This window comes from Hydra vulgaris, chromosome 08 (assembly GCF_038396675.1).
Source record: "Hydra vulgaris chromosome 08, alternate assembly HydraT2T_AEP".
Lineage (NCBI taxonomy): Eukaryota > Metazoa > Cnidaria > Hydrozoa > Anthoathecata > Hydridae > Hydra > Hydra vulgaris.
Genome location: NC_088927.1, coordinates 46956276 through 46977500, shown reverse-complemented (window position 1 = coordinate 46977500; position 21225 = coordinate 46956276). Strand labels below are relative to the sequence as shown.

At 26.3% G+C, this 21225-nt stretch overlaps 1 protein-coding gene across 1 annotated transcript in view; it reads right to left on the bottom strand.

Annotated features, from left to right (window-relative positions):
* The window catches only part of LOC105845602 (WD repeat-containing protein 13), a 29060-nt gene extending 23376 nt beyond the window's left edge, over positions 1-5684 (bottom strand). Inside the window, exons 1-4 of the mRNA XM_065803830.1 lie at positions 5502-5684; positions 2384-2439; positions 1789-1880; positions 478-511 (exon numbers count right to left, since the gene is read on the bottom strand). Coding sequence (XP_065659902.1) covers positions 478-511; positions 1789-1880; positions 2384-2439; positions 5502-5577 — 258 coding nt within the window. The 5' untranslated portion in view covers positions 5578-5684. The remainder of the gene's footprint in view (positions 1-477; positions 512-1788; positions 1881-2383; positions 2440-5501) is intronic.
* Positions 5685-21225: the final 15541 nt, after the last annotated feature.

Here is a 21225-nt window from a genome sequence, read left to right as displayed (position 1 = left end):
GTATATATATATATATACATATATATATATATACATATATATATACATATATATATATATATACATATATATATATATATATATATATGTATATATATATATATATATATATATATATATACATATATATATATATACATATATATATATATACATATATATATATATATATATATATATATATATATATATATATATATATATATATATATATACTATATATATATATATATATATATATATATATATATATATATATATATATATACATATATATATATATATATATATATATATATATATATATATATATATATATATATATATATATATATATATATATATATATATATATATATATATATAGTTGGTGATTATTTATGATAATGATTGATTTTTTAAGATTAAACCAAATTTAATCTTAAAAAATCAATCATAATCATAAACAATTGATTATTTAATTTAAGTTAATTTTACCTCAATTGAACTGTGACTCTTCACACTAAATGACCTAAAGATAAAATGTAAAAGTATATTAAATTTAATAATTAATAAAAATAATAGACTTTGTATTATATTATAGTATTAAGCTTATGACATCATTGTGATAAACAAGTCATTAATAAGCAATCTTAACTAACTAATCGCTATTAGTTTGAAAAAAATTACTAATAACAATACTGAAGAAAAAAAAAATTTTAACTTTAAATAGAAAGTAAATTTGAATGTGGCAATGATATGACGTTGGAGCACTCACATTATATGCAAGAGGTACAGGAATTCAAACTTAACACACTCATGGTAGTAACCCTCTAAAATTATATTTTGGAATGTAAAAGTGTTGAAAAAAGAAAAAAATAATTAAAATAAATTTTCTCCTTGACTATAGTGGCCGTTTAAGACTTCAGGAGGTAAATAAAATGAATAAACATTTTGAGTTCAGCAAATTGTTTCAAAGTTGCAACGCTACTCAACATTTGCATTGAAAGTTGCAAACTCCACACTTTATCAAGTAGATCTTGATATAAGGATAAAATTGATTCTCCATCATTATCAAAACAAATATATAACTCTTATAATATTTATTATAAAAGCGACAACATTTATAACAAAGTGTTTACAACAAAATTAACACTGTTGTTTTGTTTTGTTAGCATGTAATATATTTTTTTTATTGAAAAAATACATTACCCTCCACCACTGCACAAGATATTTCATAAAACATTTTTTTAATTCTATTTAATTTTATTTAATAATTACTTTTCTTATTGCTTAAAAATAACACTACAACATCAAATAATTTAAGGATTTACTTAAAAACTAGTCTTCTAATTGCTTATTTTTTCTTAACTTCCATATATACAATAACATAAAATTGTTTTATTATTATTATATCAATTTATCTCTCCATCGAAATGAAGGCCACTACAGTCCAGGAGACTACTTTAGTTATGTTTACAACCCTCTCTCAACTCTCAACTTTAAAACCCTCTCTCAACTTTTAAACACGAACCTTGATGAACAAGGCCGCTGCGCAAATTACCACAATATACTACCAAGGATGTGTTGAGGATTGAACTCAAAACTTCTCACTTATGAGGTATGCAAAAAAAAAGAATTAAAAAAAACTTATAGGCAATTATAAAGATTGGAATCATCATCAACTATGTTTTAACAAGAATATTAAAACATCTGATGATGATGTTGATGATGATGGCAATGATTATAAATTACAACTACAATTAAAGATTAATTATGGATAAAATATTAAAATGGAAAATATTTTACTTCAGACTTTCTGTTACAGGTATTGATCCATATTTCTTGGCTAATAGTTGCTTACGAATCTGCAAATAATTTCTTCTGATTGATGTATCATGCTAAAAGAAACAAATGTTTAAGAGTTTGAAGCAAAAACTATGTGCATTTGTTTAATATAACTAATTTTAAATAGAGATTTATATTTATACTTTGGTTTTACTTTTAACCATTTCTATGTTCATCCAAATGTTTTCATATACATTTTAATGAACTTAAACTCGATTTTATTTGTCATCTAAATTTCATTAATGTTTAATTTCTAAATTTAAACAATTAATCATTAATTTTGTAAAAAATTATTTCAAATCATTTAAGTCAGTAAATAAATCAGCTAAGTCTTTAAATAATTGTTGCAATCTGCAACAATTATTTAAGGACAATCCTGATTTTTTAATTAACTAACAAATTCTAAAAAAAGTATTTCTATATAACTATAAATAAATAGCAAACACATTATTAAATATTATTATTAGTTATTATTAAATATCTTTATTAAATGAATTGTCAATTCATAATTCCAACTAAATTTATAAATAAGAAATATAAATAAATAAATACATACATCTTTCTTAGCGAGATCTCTTAATAGTTGTGAACGACGTCTTATGTACAAAGTTCCTTAAAAATATAAAAACTCTAAATACAAATTTTTTATTAAATTATTGTTACTTGAAATCAAAGTAACTTCAAATTTATCAAGAAATATTTGCATTAAAATTATCATGAACACATATTAACACAGAATGTAATGTCACAAACCACCTGCATTAGATTTACAACTAATGCTAGTAATAGTTGCATATTATTATTTATAATTATATTTATAATTTATCATTACAATATGACAAACATTAGAAACCAACAAAAAAATATTTTTTTTTTTAAAACTGTAGAAAGGTAAAATTAATAAACAATTGAGAAATTGTAAATTACTTGCAATATTTTTCAATCTTTCTGACATCATGTGACTAATTTGACTTTTAGTTAATATTATATTTTAACCTCTCTGATATATTAATTTAACTTCTTAGTTAACACCATTTTTCTAGCATCTAATAAACTATTTTAATCTCAGAATCTGTTTTTATATTCTGCAATATAAGTATACTTTTAACTTCTCCATTTCAAACAACAGTGTAAAATGAACAGAAACATTAAATTAATTTTCATTAAAAAATTAAACCTTTTTATATATATGAACTTTCAATTTAAATATAATATTTAATTTTTAGAAAAAATTAGGCTACTGTTATTTATGCTTTATATGGAATGACTTCTGAAAAAAAAGTTTTAATCAAGTTTTTTGATTTCTCGTAACTCCCATAAAAAAACTTCATGTTAACCAAAAAAATTTGTTGAAGAAGAAAAAATGAATTGACTTAACAAAGTTATTCAAAGTTTGTCTTAATTGAAGAATTTTAATTGGAATTATTTGGACAATTTCAAGGGACCAAATGAAACAGTTCAAGATAACAAAAGCTCGAGTTAACCAGTGTTGGAATAACCAGGAACTAGCTATAATTGCCTATCTATGAATAATAACAACCAAGATTTTTCCATAGAAACAGTTATAATTAAATAAAAAAAACTTTGGTATAAAAATTTGTTGAATGGTTTCAGACAAGCAGTGAATGCCTGAGGGGAAAATTAAGTACGTAAGAATAATATTTTTCAAACAAAGCATTTAAGCTATTTATTTTAGTCAAGACAAAAACAAAGATTAAAAGAAGAGTATTTAAAACTAATATAAAGACAAAAATAAGACAGACAGTACAACCAAACAATACTTAGAATAATAAAAAAAAAAACTTTTTATAAACACTGCAATGAACAAAGATATACAACAAATTTAACACCAAACAAAAACTTTCAAAATAAAATATTGACTGCAAAATAAAAAATACTCATACAACAATGTAAGGCCTAAAAATGGAAAAAAACAAAAACAATAATGCTAATGTATTAACATAAGTTGTGTAGTGGTTAAGTAATAAATATCTCCTCAGAATAATGTCTATTATTACTGCCCTTTTGATGAGGATCTGCACTAATAACTAGTTAAACCCTTCAGATAAATGTCATCATCACTTTTTGTTATTGTTTTACAACACCACTTACGCCTATTTCATACTGCAGTAAAAAAGGACTCACTATAGATAGCCAAAACCCAACCATAACCAAATTTACAAGACACCATTACTTTTTTGATAAAATGATTTTGAAAGTGTAGATCCACTGTATAAACTAAATCAAACCACTTACCATACCACCAGAAGAAAAGATGAAAACACAATAAATAAAAATTCCCACAGAAATACCAAAATAAACTAAAGGTACTTTTAGCGCAGGCTTGGATAGGAATGCCATGCAATCGAATGCGATAAAAATAAGTTGTTACGTTATAAATAACTTTTAATAGTTGATCTTTCCTAAAGCTTTTATTTTATGCGAAGGCTTTAAATAAAATAAAAAAATAATTATAGTGATTGTTTAAAATAAATGTACTTAGTGTAAATTAACAAATAAGGTTATATTTAAATTTTTTTTATGTAGGCATGTTTTTTTTAATGATAAATTTAAATATAATAATTTGTTTGAAACTATTTTTCCATGTCATTCTAAAAATCTTTTAAAAGATTTTTAGAATGAGAATTGGAAAAAAGTTACTTTAAATTATAAATAAGTTGAATTAAATCTTCAGTTAGAATGGAATGATTTATTTGCTTTTTTTTTGTTTCTATTTTTTCAAAAAATTGTTTAAAACTTTTTTTTTTTAACTTGACTAACTAATCAGAGCATGAAATGATTAAAAGTTACTATTTTAAACAAACTACATAATTTTTTTAAACAATTTTTTTTTTGTTGCAATTTTTCAGAAAAAATAAATGTTTATACAATTTAAAAATAATATTTTACACATTAATATTTTAATATTAACACATTTAAATTTGTTCAATCATTAAACAATCATTAGAAATAATTTGTAAAAGCGTTTTGTATAACTTTAATAAAAGGTTTCAAAAGATAAATTTTAAAGTAATTTATTTTAAATGCAATTAAAAACGTAACAAAAAGTAATTTTGCTTAGAGTTAAAGTTTTTTAAGTTTTATTTTAGTAATTACATATTTTCTTTTTTGTAAGGAATTTTTTTTTTTTCAATTTTTTTCATAGTTTAAGTTTAGCTAGCATTTCTTATTTCAGCGCATTTCTAAAATGTTTAAAAATCATCTAAACAGTTGTAATCAAGTTATCAAAAAATAAAATTATTTGCGTGGTCAGCAGTAGGGCTTGATCACATGCCATTCCTGTCCAAGCCTGCTTTTAGCGTAAATAAACCCAGGGCAATCAGAAAGCAATATACATTATCAATTATTAACTGTAGTTGCATATATATTATTGCAAGATTTTTGTAACAATTATTTCTTACTAAATTATTTAATAAACATTTGTTTCAAAATCACGACAATATAATGTCTATTTTTTTAGAGAATTAATGAAAAAAAAAAAAACAATTTATTTTATCTGTGATTTTATTTTATTAAAGTTTAAAAAAAATTTTGCCTAGAGGGGTTAGACATCCCCCTACACCGCTTCATAATAAATAAAAAATACCAAAAATTAAATTAAAATGAAAAAATACATTCCATGAAACAAATTATAATATCAAAGCTAAACTCACGGTGTTGAGGATCAGTATTTGTCCTGTAGTTGCTATATCTAACATCAAAAGCCAAAATATGCTGAGCAATATTCATCGAAGTAAGCACAGTATTGACAAAGATTATAAACCAACCACATCAAGACAACAATGATTTATTTTTTTATATGTTTACTTAAATAAAATACTTTTTTGATTAACAATCAAAAAATACTGAATCGACTTCTTTTATATGCCAAACTAATAGCAGAGTTCTAAATGTGGGGATTGATACATTTAAAAAAAATTGTCTTACAATCCTCAAAATGTTCCTTTTAACCTTTGAGAAACATGTCTAACTAAAAATCTGCTTAAAAAAAATGTAATGCACTTGGTTAGTCTGATTTAGCATCCAGTACTGCTTAAGTTTTATTTGCTTATTGGAATTTTATTTTTATGCTGAGTTTGAACACAGCCTTTTCATCATTTTTATAATGTTAAATTGTTGTTTTTTTTGGCATTAAGAAACAGATAACTGCTAGTAAACCATTTTTGTCAATAAAAAAAACAAACATAAAAAGATAACATGTGTTCATACATATGTAAGTATTTCACATCAATTACAATAAGTATTTTTTAATACACCTTTTTTAACCTTAGCTCCATCTACATTTGCTGCTACTGGTATGTTGATAAACTATTACTTTTCAACATGTTTATACATTTAAAAGGTGAAGATCCTTGCACATTTTTAAATATAATCATAAGTCATACATCACATGTCAAAAGTCATGTCTAAACGCACTTTTTTTTGCATATTGCGTATTGAGTATAATACTCACATCATACTCAATACACAACTCGACAAACACATTTTTTTGAGTATAACACTCAGTACACAACTTATCATACCTATTTTTATTGAGTAGAATACTCAATATGCAACTCATCCTATGCATTATTTTCGAGTATTTTGCGTAAAAATACACAATTTTTTTTTAGTGTAAATTAGAACTTTGTTCTTCACTAATATGATGTTTTACTTCAATGCATTTCAAACAGAAAAACAAAATAAGAAAATAAAGGAAAAATTAATCATAGTTTTCAAAAACGTGATTGCAACTCATAAACAAAACAATAATCTAGAAAAGTATTTACAAACGAATAAAGCAAATATTTTTATTCAGTCAGTTCATTGAGTATGGCTAAGTTACTTTTAAAAAAATCATGATTTATCAATGTTTCATCTGTTATGCTGCATATGTTAAAAAAGCAATCAACATATGCGAAGGATGTGGGTATGTTGTAAAACAAAGCCAAAATGCATTGTACTGAGTTTTGTTGGTGAAATATAGTTTCATAGAATATTTATAGAGGTATCTCTTTCTTTGTCAGCTAAGCCCTCAATGCTGAGTTCTGTTTTGTTGAATTCTATCTCATCCAATTCTATGCTTTAGTAAAACTGATCAAAGGCTTCATCATCAGCCACAATTTTTTATGTGAATTATTTTTAGCATTTGTAGCTAGATCATTTTTTTCACTTTTTTTATTTAATTCAACTGCTAAGTTTACTAATGAGCTTAGGCCTAAATTAACTGTGGCTTTAGCTATTCGTCTTTGATACCAGAGGTAAAGTTTAGAAACATTTAAAACTGCAGTAGCTGCATAAACAGCAGAGTTAAGCTCATGATCAAACTGTTTTTTTACATTTTCTATCAACAGTTCACAAATTTTTTTCTTTTTTTGTGTGTCTTTTTTAGCTATTTCCTCATATTGCATTTCTAGCAAATGTAAACTTGGTACCAAACCACCGATATGTATGTGATTTCTCTGATTCAAAAGTGTTAATCTATATGTTGGGAGCATCATTGATAAATAGAATTCAATCCCTGCTCAAGTAACTGGACATTTTACTTTTTCAAAACAATTTTTTTGATATGCTTTATAAAAACAAATCAACATCAAAAAGCTTGATGACCAATTAGTTAAATTTTCATTTCTTAATCTTTGTTTTTTTTGTTATTGTTGAAATATTAAAGCAATTTTAATTGCCTGATGAGTCTGATTAACAAATGAACAAAGCAATGACAAAAACAATCTTTAATCGTTTACATGACTTCATAGTAATACATATAGAAACATTAAATTTGTGGTTTGCGCATGCAAATCGAGAGACTTTTTGGCTGCCGAGTTCAAACTTTAATTGATTTATAATACTATGATCCCCAAATTCATATTATTCAGCATCATTGATGGGGCATGGTGGGATCTAAGATCCGGAGCCAAATACCCCAGTGCCCGTGCCAAATGCTTGGGATCCGGATCTATTTGTTCGGATGTTCGGTGCCCGGTTTTTTTTGGCGTAAAAATGCTTCTTGTGATGTTGATATTGGATATCATTGTAGCCTACAGCAAAACCTGTAACGTCATTGTAACAATTAAAGGAGGCTGCACAAGTGTTATGCAATAGCATCACAAATAAAATAGAATTGCCATTATTACATCCTACAAAAACAGTTTAAAGTTCATCCTAAAAAGATATCAGAAATTTTGTACAAGTTTGTACAAATACTATTGCTAATATACTAACAGATCTTATTGCAATTGATGGACTTTCATATAACACTGTTGCTTAAAGTAAGAGGTTATGAGAATTTGCTTTAGCTAATGAACAAAAAATACCTTCTAGTTCAATTTATCAAAAATATTTTACTGGATCAAGTTAAAGGCTCATATTAAGGCTCAATTAACAGTTGAATTAAAAGACATAAAAATTAACAATTTCAAAATAACTTATTTCACAAAGTTAACCTTGGTTATATATATTTTAAAGACAAAAATTTCTTGCGAAAAATAGCTTTTTTATTTGTTTTTAAGTTAAAATTGGATCTGGGTCCAAATATTTAAAATCCAGGATACGGATACTAATTATTTTGTCAGATCCATTAAGCCCTAATTATCAACTCTGGTAGCATCAACCTCAGTGTCAATCTCATTAGATAGCTTGCTTAACTTAATATCATTTTGAATTGGATTTATTTCCTTAGTAAGCAATTTGTCATTCTCATCGCTATCATCATTTTCCCAAAAAATCTTGCTCAATCCAATTACTAATTTTTAAGTCAGAATTTAGCATTTGAGGAAAAGCTCTACGAAAAGCTTTACCACCATCGCTCACATAACCATCAACTTTAGATTTATCGAAATTATATTGATTTAATATTTGTTCTGAAATTAATATAATATTTTCAGCATTATGTTGGCCATTCATTCATTGAAGACCAAGAACTATTACTTTTTTACTGAAATTGGCAAAAGTAACCTGGCAACATAAGGCAAAAAAATCAGCCATTTGACGGCTATCCCAAATGTCAGCTATTAATGTAACAGTTTTGGCTTTTCTAAGATGGTTGTGATCTTTTCCACTACCTTAGGAATAATATTATAGACAATAGACTTCTCACATGGTAAATTAATTTTATGATGCTCTAAATATCTTTTTAGATGCAAAGTTATCCAGCGCTTGGGTTGCCATATTGGATGATACTACATATTTAGTTAGATACATGATATCATCATTTAAGCACGAATCATCTTCATTGTCAAGACTTATATCACGATAAGTCTTTTTCCAAGCCATAAAATTTTTTATTGTTGTTGTGTTAAACTAAAATGCTTAAAAAAACTATCACTTTTACCAAGTGGCTCATGTATTACTTTATAGCAATAAATGCAGGAAAACTGTAATTTTTCTTCTTTTAGGTTTAAAATCGATTTCTGTTCGGCAATGAAAAAAGTTCAAAACTGAATTGTAAGTTTTTTCAGTGTCACCAAATTTAAAAATTTTACGCAGAAACTTGTTGTTTTTTAATTTGTGTCGAATTTCATCAATCTCTTGAGCATATAGTTTAAAACTTAAATTTGTTAATGAAGGATTGCTGCACAAGGGTTGGTCTTGATTTCTTGAAATCGACAAATCACTTAAGGCACTATCACATCTATTAGAGATTATTTATTTATTTACAGGCAGATTTTCTTTATCTTCTTCATTATATATATATATATTTTTTTTCTAAAACTATTTACAGTCGAGTCTAAAACTTTTTTCTTTTTGGCGTATCTTTCAGACATATCAAAGAAAAAAATCTAAAATAAAACTTTATATTAAACATTCAAACAGTATCATTAAGAAAAATTAACTTAAACTATATTGTTAATATAAATTGAAGCTAAAATTCAAATTTATTTTAACTAACTACCAAAAGTCATTATTTCAAACACGAAGCTTGCTAACAGCTTGAAAAACATTATTTAAAATAAATTACTTTAAAGGCAAAATTTTAATTTACACTAAAAAAAGTTATGTATATTGAGTTGTGTATTGAGTAAGGTGTGAGTTTATACTCAATACGCAAAAAAAAGTATGTTCTGACATATGATCAAAAGTAATAAAAGTATGGTAGCAGTAGGTATTCCTAATTTTTCAAAACATTTGAAACAGCTGATCCTAAAAACTATTGTTCATTAATTTTTTTTCCAAATATAGCCAGGTCTGAGTCTTTAGTAAACAAACTCCTAGTCTTATCTTGAATCTAAAAGCTTATTATCTGATAATCGAAAAATATAAGATCTTGTGAAAAACAACATCTTTTTTTTTCTGTACACTTTGGAATAAAACAAGATTTTCATCATGAGACTCTGTTTTATAATATTGCTTATTTAAAATATTTTACTTCTATTTTGGCTGATAAACTAAAATATATATAAATTCAAATAAAATTTCATAAGAAACTATATATTAAAATAAGATTTTTTATATAATAAATAGTAAATTTTTATAGCTACTATAATGAAACTAAAAAGGTTTCAATAGAAAATTAATAATTTATATGCTATAGAAATCTTGTTATTTACATGTTTCACAATTGTATAAAAAATTAGAAAACTTTTTAATCCTAGTTATCACAGGATATGGTAGTTTTTGTTGTTACATGGAGTCCAATGATACCTCAAAATCTGCTGTATCCAAGGCATCACAGGATACAGTAGTTTTTGTTATTACATGGAGTCCAATGATACCTAGAGTGCATTAGCACTTAAGAAAAAGTAAAAATACTAATATTTAACTACAAATTCATTTAAAAAATCAATAAAACTAATCTTTATTCTATTGATAAAAAATGACAAAGTTTAAATTATCTTTAAGTTTGTTTTTTATAGTGACCTGAAATTATATAAAATAAAAAGCTTTTAAAAGTGCTGCATACTAATAACAATGCCTGTATTGGCCGAAAGGGAGAAGACCACATAAGAAAACTGAGAAAAATATTTCATCTGTAAAAAATTTACTTTCATTTTGAAATAATAATTATGTTAAAAACTTTTCTTACTTAAACTTATTTTAAACTTATTTTGATGCATGCTATTTCTCATCAATTATATTTATTTGTACTATTTATTTAGTTTATTACATAATTTATTTTTAGAACTAGGTTTTGTTAGCAAAATATTCTCTTTATAAGAACTGTTTTAGATAAAATATAATTATTGTAGAAAAAATCAAGTTAAAAAACTAATTATTTACAATTCACATGGTTTTAGAGACTTATTCATATGTTGCAACTTATACAATATGAAGAATAATTAATTATTTTATGAATAGAACTCATTTAATAATTAAAATGATACACTTGTTACATATTACTTTTTGAATTCAAACTAACCAGCTATCTGCATGACTAAAAACTATAAAACTGCTTATGATTCATACCTTAAACTTCAATGATTAAAATATTAGTGAATGATCATTGATTCATAAGTAATTACAGTGTTATTGAGATCATCACATTAATCATTTTTAACAAGATATAGAAAAACATTTGCCAACAACAACTTAATATATTTTGTTTTTAAGTGAACTGTGTAACTATATACACATAAATGTGTATGTATATCTATATACATACATATATATATATATATATATATATATATATATATATATATATATATATATATATATATATATATATATATATATATGTATACACATACATATATATATACACATTTATATTTATATACATTCACATTTATATCTATAAATATATTATTATATTTTTTTATACATAGATATATGTGTGTGTTTGTGAAAATACATATATATATATATATATATATATATATATATATATATATATGTATATATATATATATATATATATGTATATATATATATATATATTATATATACACACACACACATAAAAATATATTTATGTATGCATATATACATATATATATATATATATATATATATATATATATATATATATATATATATATATATATATATATATATATATATATATATATATACATAGAATAAATAATATAAATAATTCTATGCAGAAAAGTATTCAAAAAATATGGAGCTCGTTACTGCAACTTTTTTCACTATGTTTCTCGGTATGTCTAATGAAGCACTTATTGCAAATAACATTACAAATCTAATGAAAATGAGCAACTGTTCTAATATTCTTGAACTAAGTAACAATCAATGGAAAAGTAAATGCATTGAAGAAACAAAGCTCTGTAAACTAGAAAGTGAACAATTATTAGTTGATGGCATCAATGAAATAACAATTAAGTTTTCTGCAACTATATTTGATGGTGTTCATTATTTATTATTATTTAGCAAAAAAAAAAACATTAATGAAGATATTCAAGGTTACATTAACAAATTTGAAATAAGCACTAATAACCAATATAGCACAAAAACATTTGAAACAAAAATTGAAACGAAAGACTATACTAACTTTTCAGTTGAGTTTCACTATGTAAACTTTTGTGGAACAATCAATTATATATCTATGGATTATTATACTTGTGAAAATTCAAGACATCATTCTGTAAAATACAACAAACATAATGCACCTAACTCTCAAGAAGAAATCCTGAAAATTAATGGTACATGTTCTCAAAATTCAATTGTTCTTAATGAAAATTTATATGCAGAATGTTATTCAAATGGCACTGTACAAGAGTTTGGAAAATGTGTTTGTAGAGAGGGCTATACTTTTAAAAAAGACAAATGTGAAAAGTGTCCATTTGGGTATTATAAAAACGTTATAGGAGACCAAAAATGTAAAAAATGTGGAGAAAAATCATTTAGTGATGTTGATCGTAAAGAGTGTCACTGTGGAAATAGTGCATTTAGAGAAATAATACATGCAAAAAACTCTAGTAGTACATGTCATGAACCAAAATTTATTATTGAATTTTTAAAAATTCATGAAAATAAGGTATTGATGACTTGGAAAGAAGAAGGCCTTTTTAATGTAAAAGTTAATGTATCTTTTCTAGTAAGATGTCTTAACTGCATAGAAAAAGAGGGAAACTTTCCAATAAATACAATAGAATTTTATTCTGTATTAGAAAATTTATTTGATAAAAAGTATTATTATTTGTCACTTACAGTTTTCTACAAACAAGAAAATGATATTCTATTTGAAAAAATTGTTTACTGTGGATTTGAAACAACAGTACAAAAGACTAATGATACAATATATGGTAAAAAAACAGATGTCATAATAATTAGCATAACAATACCAGTTATTATTATTAGCTTTTTAATAATATTATATTTGTATGTCAAACAAAAGCGCAGAACAATGATCTTTCTCAGAAGAATTAATTCATTAAAAAGACTGCGCCGGCCACCACCCCCTCCAGAACGTGCTGATTCAACAGCTTCAGAAATAAATCCATATGCCTATTCAGAAAAAATTCCTGAAATGAAATCAGATGATGAAAGTTTTGACATTACCAAAAGAAAAGAAAACCGCTATAGTACGTTAACTGATTCCCAACCAAAAAGAAAGAATCCAACACCAACCATAAATAATGCAAACCAATCTTCTAACAACAAACAAAATATTGAGCAGATTGATAATGCATACAAAAATTGTGGTAGTATTATGTCTAATGAAGATAATGATTTATACATAAATATGAATGCAAACTTTTCAAAAGAAGACAATTTTCATACACAACATATTTATGACAACCCTGAACCGAGAAAACCACGTTCTAAAACTTTTAACGAGGGAAAGATTCAACAAGGTTTTAAATCTAAATCTGTGATTTATCCAGAAGACTCCTTTGCTATAAGACTAAGTATTCATGATATTAACAAAGCAAAGTTGAATAATAAGTATAAACGTATTGGATCGCAGATAAACAAAGGATATGATATTCCAAGAGCACATCACAGTGCTGATGATATTAGTAAGTTATATGATATGTTGACGTAACAAGTTTTTACGTGAACTAAGTAAAAGAACTGTGTATTAAGTAATAAAATACAGAGAATAATATTTTCGTACCTGGTTTTTATAAATTTAAGCATCATAAAATAAAAAAAGTTGCATTTTATATTTAAACTAAATATATATTCAATGTAATACTAAACTTTTAAGGTTAACATCCAAATTTCACGTAACACACAAACATCATTTTGCAATTGAATAAACGCATTGTTTTTCGAATCTGTGTTTAAAGTGCCATTCGAAGATGCGTTTTCTAATTCCAACAGCACGCGTGAAAACATTTTCGAACTTTAAAATATCAAAAAGTTAACCCATTTGATTTCATAAAACTAAGGCTTTCTTTTTTTTTTTTAGCTACCTTAATAAAAATACCAAGGAGCGGCGAGAAGGAGGGGGCAAACTGATTCTTCTGCCCTTGACAAATTGTTTCTTTTGCCCAATTAATGTCCAAGGGGCATCAAATAAAAAGAAAGTACATTTAAAAAAATGATAATATAGGTAAATTTAGAAAAATAGAGGCGGCAATCAGGGTTGCTGTCCCAGGCGTGGTAAAGGCGCCCCTGGAAATAGCATAACAGCAATAATTACACTCTTCCTTAATAAACTTTTAATTTCCCATTTATATAGTGCCCCCGAAAGGAGGGGGTGAAAGAAACAGTTTGTCCAGGGCGGCAGATATCCAAGTGGCGTCGAATGAAAAGAAGGAACCCCCACAAAAAAAAAAAAAAAGAAAAGATCCTTTCATATATAATATAGGCAGATTTTGATATATAATGGCGCCAATCAAGGTTGCTGTCTGATGATATGCCTATGTTGGAAAAGTGTGTCAAGAGACCCGCCCTCGCTAGCGCCCGATGGTTTTTTTATAACAAAAATTTTTTTTAAATCGCCTAACGCTAATACGCCCTCGAGAATTTTAATTTGTTTAATGAAGCGTGACCAAAAGTATATAAAGAATGATAAGTCAAATAGATTCATAATAAATAGAAACAAAAAACAAGCGATTACAACAATTTCAAACAAGCTCAACGGTAGCAGTAGTTCAACCTTATAAACCAGATCCTCCGATAGATAATGGTGGTACGCACGACTCGCATGGCAATCGTGTTCGATATTTTGAAGTTAATAAAGAAAAAATATAAGCGATATTAGCGATTTCGAGCGTGTTTATTATTATTCTAGTAGGAGATTATTTATTTGGAGCGTTATTGGCAGTTTTCATATTATTTGGAACGATGGTTGGATTGTATATTTGTAATAAAATAATAAAAAACGCATTGTAAATTTATTTTTATATATTATAATAAATTATTAGGGTTTAATATTTCTACTTCCGTAAGAAATTCCTCCAGAAATAAATTATTAGGGTTTAATATTTCTAATTCCGTAAGAAATTCCTCCAGAAATAGCACCACCCAACAGCTTTTCCGATCGTAGGCAAAAGAGGTATAAGACGACTTCCCACTGTAGCTAATAAGGGTCCTATAAATTTTCCACGCATGCGTCTTCGTCTTCGTCCGGCGCCTTTTAGAGGGGGTAAATAAACTCTTCCTTTCCCTCTTCTTTTTCCAGCTCCTTGTAATGGAGGTAAATAGACTCTTCCGCTGCCTCTTTTTTTACCTTTACCTTGCAAAATTGTTTTCAAGGGAAGTAAATATTCTCCTCTTCCTCTTCCTCTTTTTTTTCGCATTTTATGAAGAAGGATAAAAAATAGAAATAAGTATAAATTTTTTTTTATAAAGATCTATTTAAATAGTTTATAAAGATTTCTAGATGAGTTTTTTTCATGTATATCAAGTTTAATTCGGCTAATTTATTACGTGTAAAGTCAAAAGCGCATTTTTGCCGAGAGGGTATTTGTTTTTGTATGTATCTAGCAGCTGCAAGGGTAGCCATATCTTTTACAACTTCTCCTTCGAATCCAAAACATCGTCTTTTTTTTCCACGAAAACGTTTTGATCTTTTATAACGTCTTTTATGTGTCATTTATGAGTTTTTTTATACATTTTTTTAACGCGGTAAAATAGCGGATATTAAAGATGGGGCTAAAACTGCAGCTAACAAGGGTAGAAATTTACCTCGCATACGTCTTTTTAAGTGTCTTCTTAAGCGTTTTCTACCAGCGCCTTTTAAAGGAGGTAAATAAACTCTTCCTCTTCCTCTTTTTCTATGCATTCCGACGTTTTTGAGAATAGATAAAGGTTTTTATATGGTAAAAAAAAGTTGTAGTTTTTTAACATGTACAAATTTAGTTTTTTTGCAAATGTTTTTACGACAAACTAACCAGGTGGATTTAAAATTGTTCTTAGAAAACTTATGGCGCCTCTTCCTCGAATTCTTTTTCGTTTTCTTAAATAGTTTCTTCCGCTTTCTCTTTTTTTACATGAACTCTTTTTTATTTTACAAGCGGTGCAATAAAATTTTTTACGCATTGCGTTGTTTTTGAAGATAATTGAGTGCGTAGCCTCCAACGTTTGATTTTAGTAGTCGTTTGGTAAAATTTTTAACTTTTGTAAAAAAATTTCCTTTACCTCTATGATGTCGTGCGCTACCTCTGTGATGACGACGACGGTGTCCGCTTCTTCTTGTACGCCTGCGAGCTATTAACACAAGAATAACAAAATAACAAGATTTTGATTTTCAAGATTTTTTTAGAAATAAATACTCGTTTGGCGTTTTACAGAATTCTGAAAGAACAGAAATTATTTCAAGAAAAACTTTCGACTATCATACCTATACGTTATTTTAACACGTATTCCATTATTTATAATGTGCCGGTTAATCCAAACAATGCTGCATATTTGCTCCTATATATCGCGATAGTTTAGATTTTTATTTTCATCAACAAAGTTTTTTGTTTCTAAAATTTGAAATATTTAAAGCACATCATCATCACGAATTATTAACCAATTCTCAATATGAACAATTTTACGATTTATTAAAAAAATATTTATATTGGGCTATAAATCAATATAATTTTATCATGAATCAAAAATTTATACATGTAAATGATATTATTTTATATTTATAGCTAGAATATAATAAAAATGAAAAGTGGTTACGCAAAAAAAACAACAAAAAAAAAAGACTACGAAACAAAATAAGAGGTATATTTATTTTTTATCATTTTTTTAAATAAAAATATTCTTTTTTTATGTTTGCTTTTTTTCTTTTTTTTTACAGAACTTTTTCTTTACAATGAACGAAGCAAGCTTGAGAAATTCGCGTTTACAAAATAACCGATATTTTTGTATAAAGAAATGTGGATCTTGTCAAGGTTGCCAGCTGCAAAAAAAAATAACTTTTGTATTATTTTTATATACAAATATATTTTTTATTACATTTTTGTCTTTTTTTAATCTCTTTTATTATTTCATTTTATTAGCAACATTTTATATAACTTTATGCTATATTTTTCATCTTTTTTTAGATAAAAATGAATAATTTAAATAATAATGATGAATGGGAGAATGAACTCATATCACAACCTTTTGAAATTCAAATTAAAGACACGAAATTAAAAAGACCTACGAGGGGTTTAGATTTTGAAAAATGTTTAAAACACGAATTAAAGTTTGTAAACAAAAAAATAGAACATCCAGAAAAAGAAGAAGAAGAATGGATATGTGACGCCCCTCCATTTTTTTATTAATAAAAGTTTTGTAATTTTTTTTAGTAAACTAATACAATGTGTGGAAATTGTGATTGTCTCGTTGAAAACACCATCGTATTATCGTGCGAAAAGTACAATTTATCTTGGAAAATGCTGAAAAATATAACAAAACATTCCTGGAAGAAGTCGACATTTATCCACACTATATCGGCATCGGTAAACGATTTTACCCAGGCATGACCTTTGAAAATTTTGTGATAAAGAACTACTCTACCCTACCCGTCAAGTTCGCTACGTAGACATAACACCAAACCTGAACTTGTCCAGCCAACTTTACTTTGAAACCTGGTGAAGCTATTATACTCTCTTCGCACGTTTGTTTCTCAGTTTGTCAAGTTACCGATAATTTTTTCAAAGTTTGATTCACTATTTTGAAAAAAGGTACTTATTGAAATATTTAAAATTTTTAATTTACAAGATTGCTATCTAAAATTTATCAATAATCTAAAGTACTTAACAGCTTAAAACATGATAGCTTCACATTAAACTCTTTAAAAAAGTTTTCAACTGATTTTAGTAACGCAATTTAAAAAAAATCTAAGTTTGTCAAGACGGTACTTTTCTTAGAAACCTGGCAAAGCCATTATACTTTCTACGCACATTTGTTCTTCCGTTTGTCAAGTTACCGATAATTATTTCAAGGTTTGTTTCACTATTTCGAATAAAAGTTCTAATTAAATTTTATTTTTATTTCCATTAGATGATTTAAAAATGAAAACAGTCATGACACGCTTACAAATATTTCTTTTTGCATATCTTCTACGATTTAAATTGTGAACGACAAAAAGATTGTAAAATGTGATTTAGTCTCGTCATTGATAATTAGTTGACAAGGATATAATTTTTTAATAATCTTAAACTTGTACCGTTAACTTTAGGAAATAATTACCTGATAAGAAACATAGGGTAGATTAGGGTTATATGAGAACCAAGGTAATATGAGCATACCAAAAGATTTCTAAGATGTGAGTTCAAGTTGCTTTGTATTTTTTGAATTGACTTTATGTGGTGATAATAGAAAGCAGTATAATTAGCATAAATTTATACGCAGTAATTAGCGGCTCTCGTCTAATTAAAACGCTACTCAATTTTTTGCGTTGTTAAAATATTATTATTACCCATGAAAGATTCTGTGGCGCAAAATTTTGATCTTAAAATATTGATACTTATTTTTTCAAAAAAAAAACGAACTTTTTTTGTTTTTGTTTCTGCGTAACACATAGTTGTATTAAAAGTGGCATAAAACTTAATCTTTTAAAAATAACTTTTATTAATAAAGAACTGTTATATTCTACAAATTAGTTGTGATAGTCAGGTTTGTATTTACCTAATTTAATGTTGTTGTTTTTTAAGCTAATTTAACCCTATTCATACTGGGTGGTAATGGTCAACTTTATTCTGAGTCGCGCTCTTGGAGCGCGAAGCCTTTATCTTGAGAATGTCAAAGCAATTGAACTTAAAATTTTGTAAAATTTTAAAGTAACCTAAATTAAATCATGTTTAGCTATTTATGTTAAGCATTAATGATTTATTCATGGCTAGAAAGTCACAGATAGAACACCGCCTTTAAAAGTTTTGAACAATTTGACAAAAAATTAGTAGGTAACCTCTAGAAAGCTAAAATTGTCAAAAATGAAACTTGTGCTTATATTATATGCAAGTATTGTTCTCATAAGCTATTGAATAAATCTTTCTTTGGTAGGTCAGGAATCGCATAGGATTTTTATTTGGTCTCTCACTCTCAACATCCTCATTGTCTTTGATATTGCTGTTAATGTTAGATTCATCTTCAAAATCTAGTTTAGAGGCAAAATTTTAAAACTAAAAGGCTTTTTCACATAAATGCAAAATTTATTTAAATTTTGTATACTTGATTATCCATCCAATTCAACCAAATCATTGCTTTTATCATCAGAGTTCTCAACAAAATTGAGAGTATTTGCTGTAGGATCTTCTGCGGAAATACACATTCGTTTGCTCAAATTTTCTTATTATACTTTTTTTTAGTGTTCAGTTTTTTTATTATTTTTGAATATAACAATGGGAACAAACATTAAATTAAAAAAATGTATTCTAGAAGTTTTAAAATTAATTATAATCAATAAAATTGCTGCAAAGTAGTTTCACAAGTTCATTTTGGAGGATGTTGTCGACAAGACCACGATAAGAACACTGTGAGACCCCTTGAGTCATGCGTTCATGTTGGAAATGGTGTAGTATAGTAAAATATTAAAATTTAAAAAGTTTAAGCAAAGTTTAAGTGCTTAAATATCTAAATGGCTCATGACTAATGATCCCTAAAAATTGTTTATTCGCAAAAATTTTAGATCCAGCATAATTATTTAAAAAAAAAATTCCAATTCTCGCTTAAGGTGCTCAAAATACTCTTATCTACACTATGTTATCTACACTATGTTATCTACACAATGTTATCTACACAATGTTTAAACAACTTTTAAAGTACTGTAAAAGTTGTTTAAACAGTCAGAAACATTGTCTCTGACCTTAGCTTATGCCTTATTTCTCATTGCTATTTTTTGGATAGCTTAGATAATGCTATGGTTTTACATCAACTTGTGTTTCTGTACTTTTTTATCAGACCCAACCTATTCTTTCTTCATCTTCTTTGTGATTGCTTCGTGGAAGTGAGTTCTTTAACTGAAGTATTTTAACTCTCTTCTAAAAAATTCAAAGATTAAAGAGTTTTGCTTTTCTTTTAACCCTTTATGGGCCAGTGATGCCATAAGGCTTCATTGACTTTAGGAGTTCTTCTATTGCTTACTAAAGCCTATAAGAAGGAGAATGCTTTTGTTTGTTATTCAACACCGAAGTGTACACACGCTAAAACTTTTCATAATGGTAGAACATACTTTGTAAGAAGTAAACACAAGGTTTATTATTGTAGTAGAGGAAAGATGTAAAAACTCAAATATCTCATTTTTTGTTTTTTCATTTTGTATTTAGATAACACATTTATAAAATACTTTACTAAATGATATTAACAATATAAATAATAAAGATTTATTTGAGGGTATTTTAGTTAAAAAGTGATCATTATTTGGTGTATTATAAATTTTCAAAAGTAAATGATGCCACATGGCGTCATTGCCAAAAGGAGTTGTATTTATGATATATATAATAGAAATTATTAGTTTCATTTAAAGTTATGTTTTTTTGTTTAAATTGAGCATTTAATAAATGTTAATATTTTTTTTAAGTTATTGCAATACATATATATTACTATATTATATAAATATATTTAGGTTTAAAAAAACTATTATATAGACACTATAACATATATATGGCACAGAGAAAAAAATATTCAGTTGCTGATGTGATAGATTTTGTAACTAATGGAGATGTGTCCGATTTATCAGATTTATCAGATGATGATGAGTTTTTAGCCAATGAGAATGTTAACACTGATAATTGTGCTGCTGCTGATGTTGATGATAATCATGACGATGACGATGATGGTGATGATGATGATATACCACTAGCTGCTTTAAAAAAAAAACATGAGTACCAATGGGTAAAAAAAGACCTAAACTCAGATTATATCGATACCAGTTTATGTGAACATCAGTTTAAGGACATACCAGATAAAATAAGCTCACCTTTTCAATATTTCAAATATTTCTTTACCGATGAGTTATTGTAGTTAATTGTTGAAAACACAAACTTGTACAGCACACAAAAATCAGGGAAGTGTATCAACACCACTCTTGATGAAATTTCTATGTTAATTGGGATGCAAATGTCA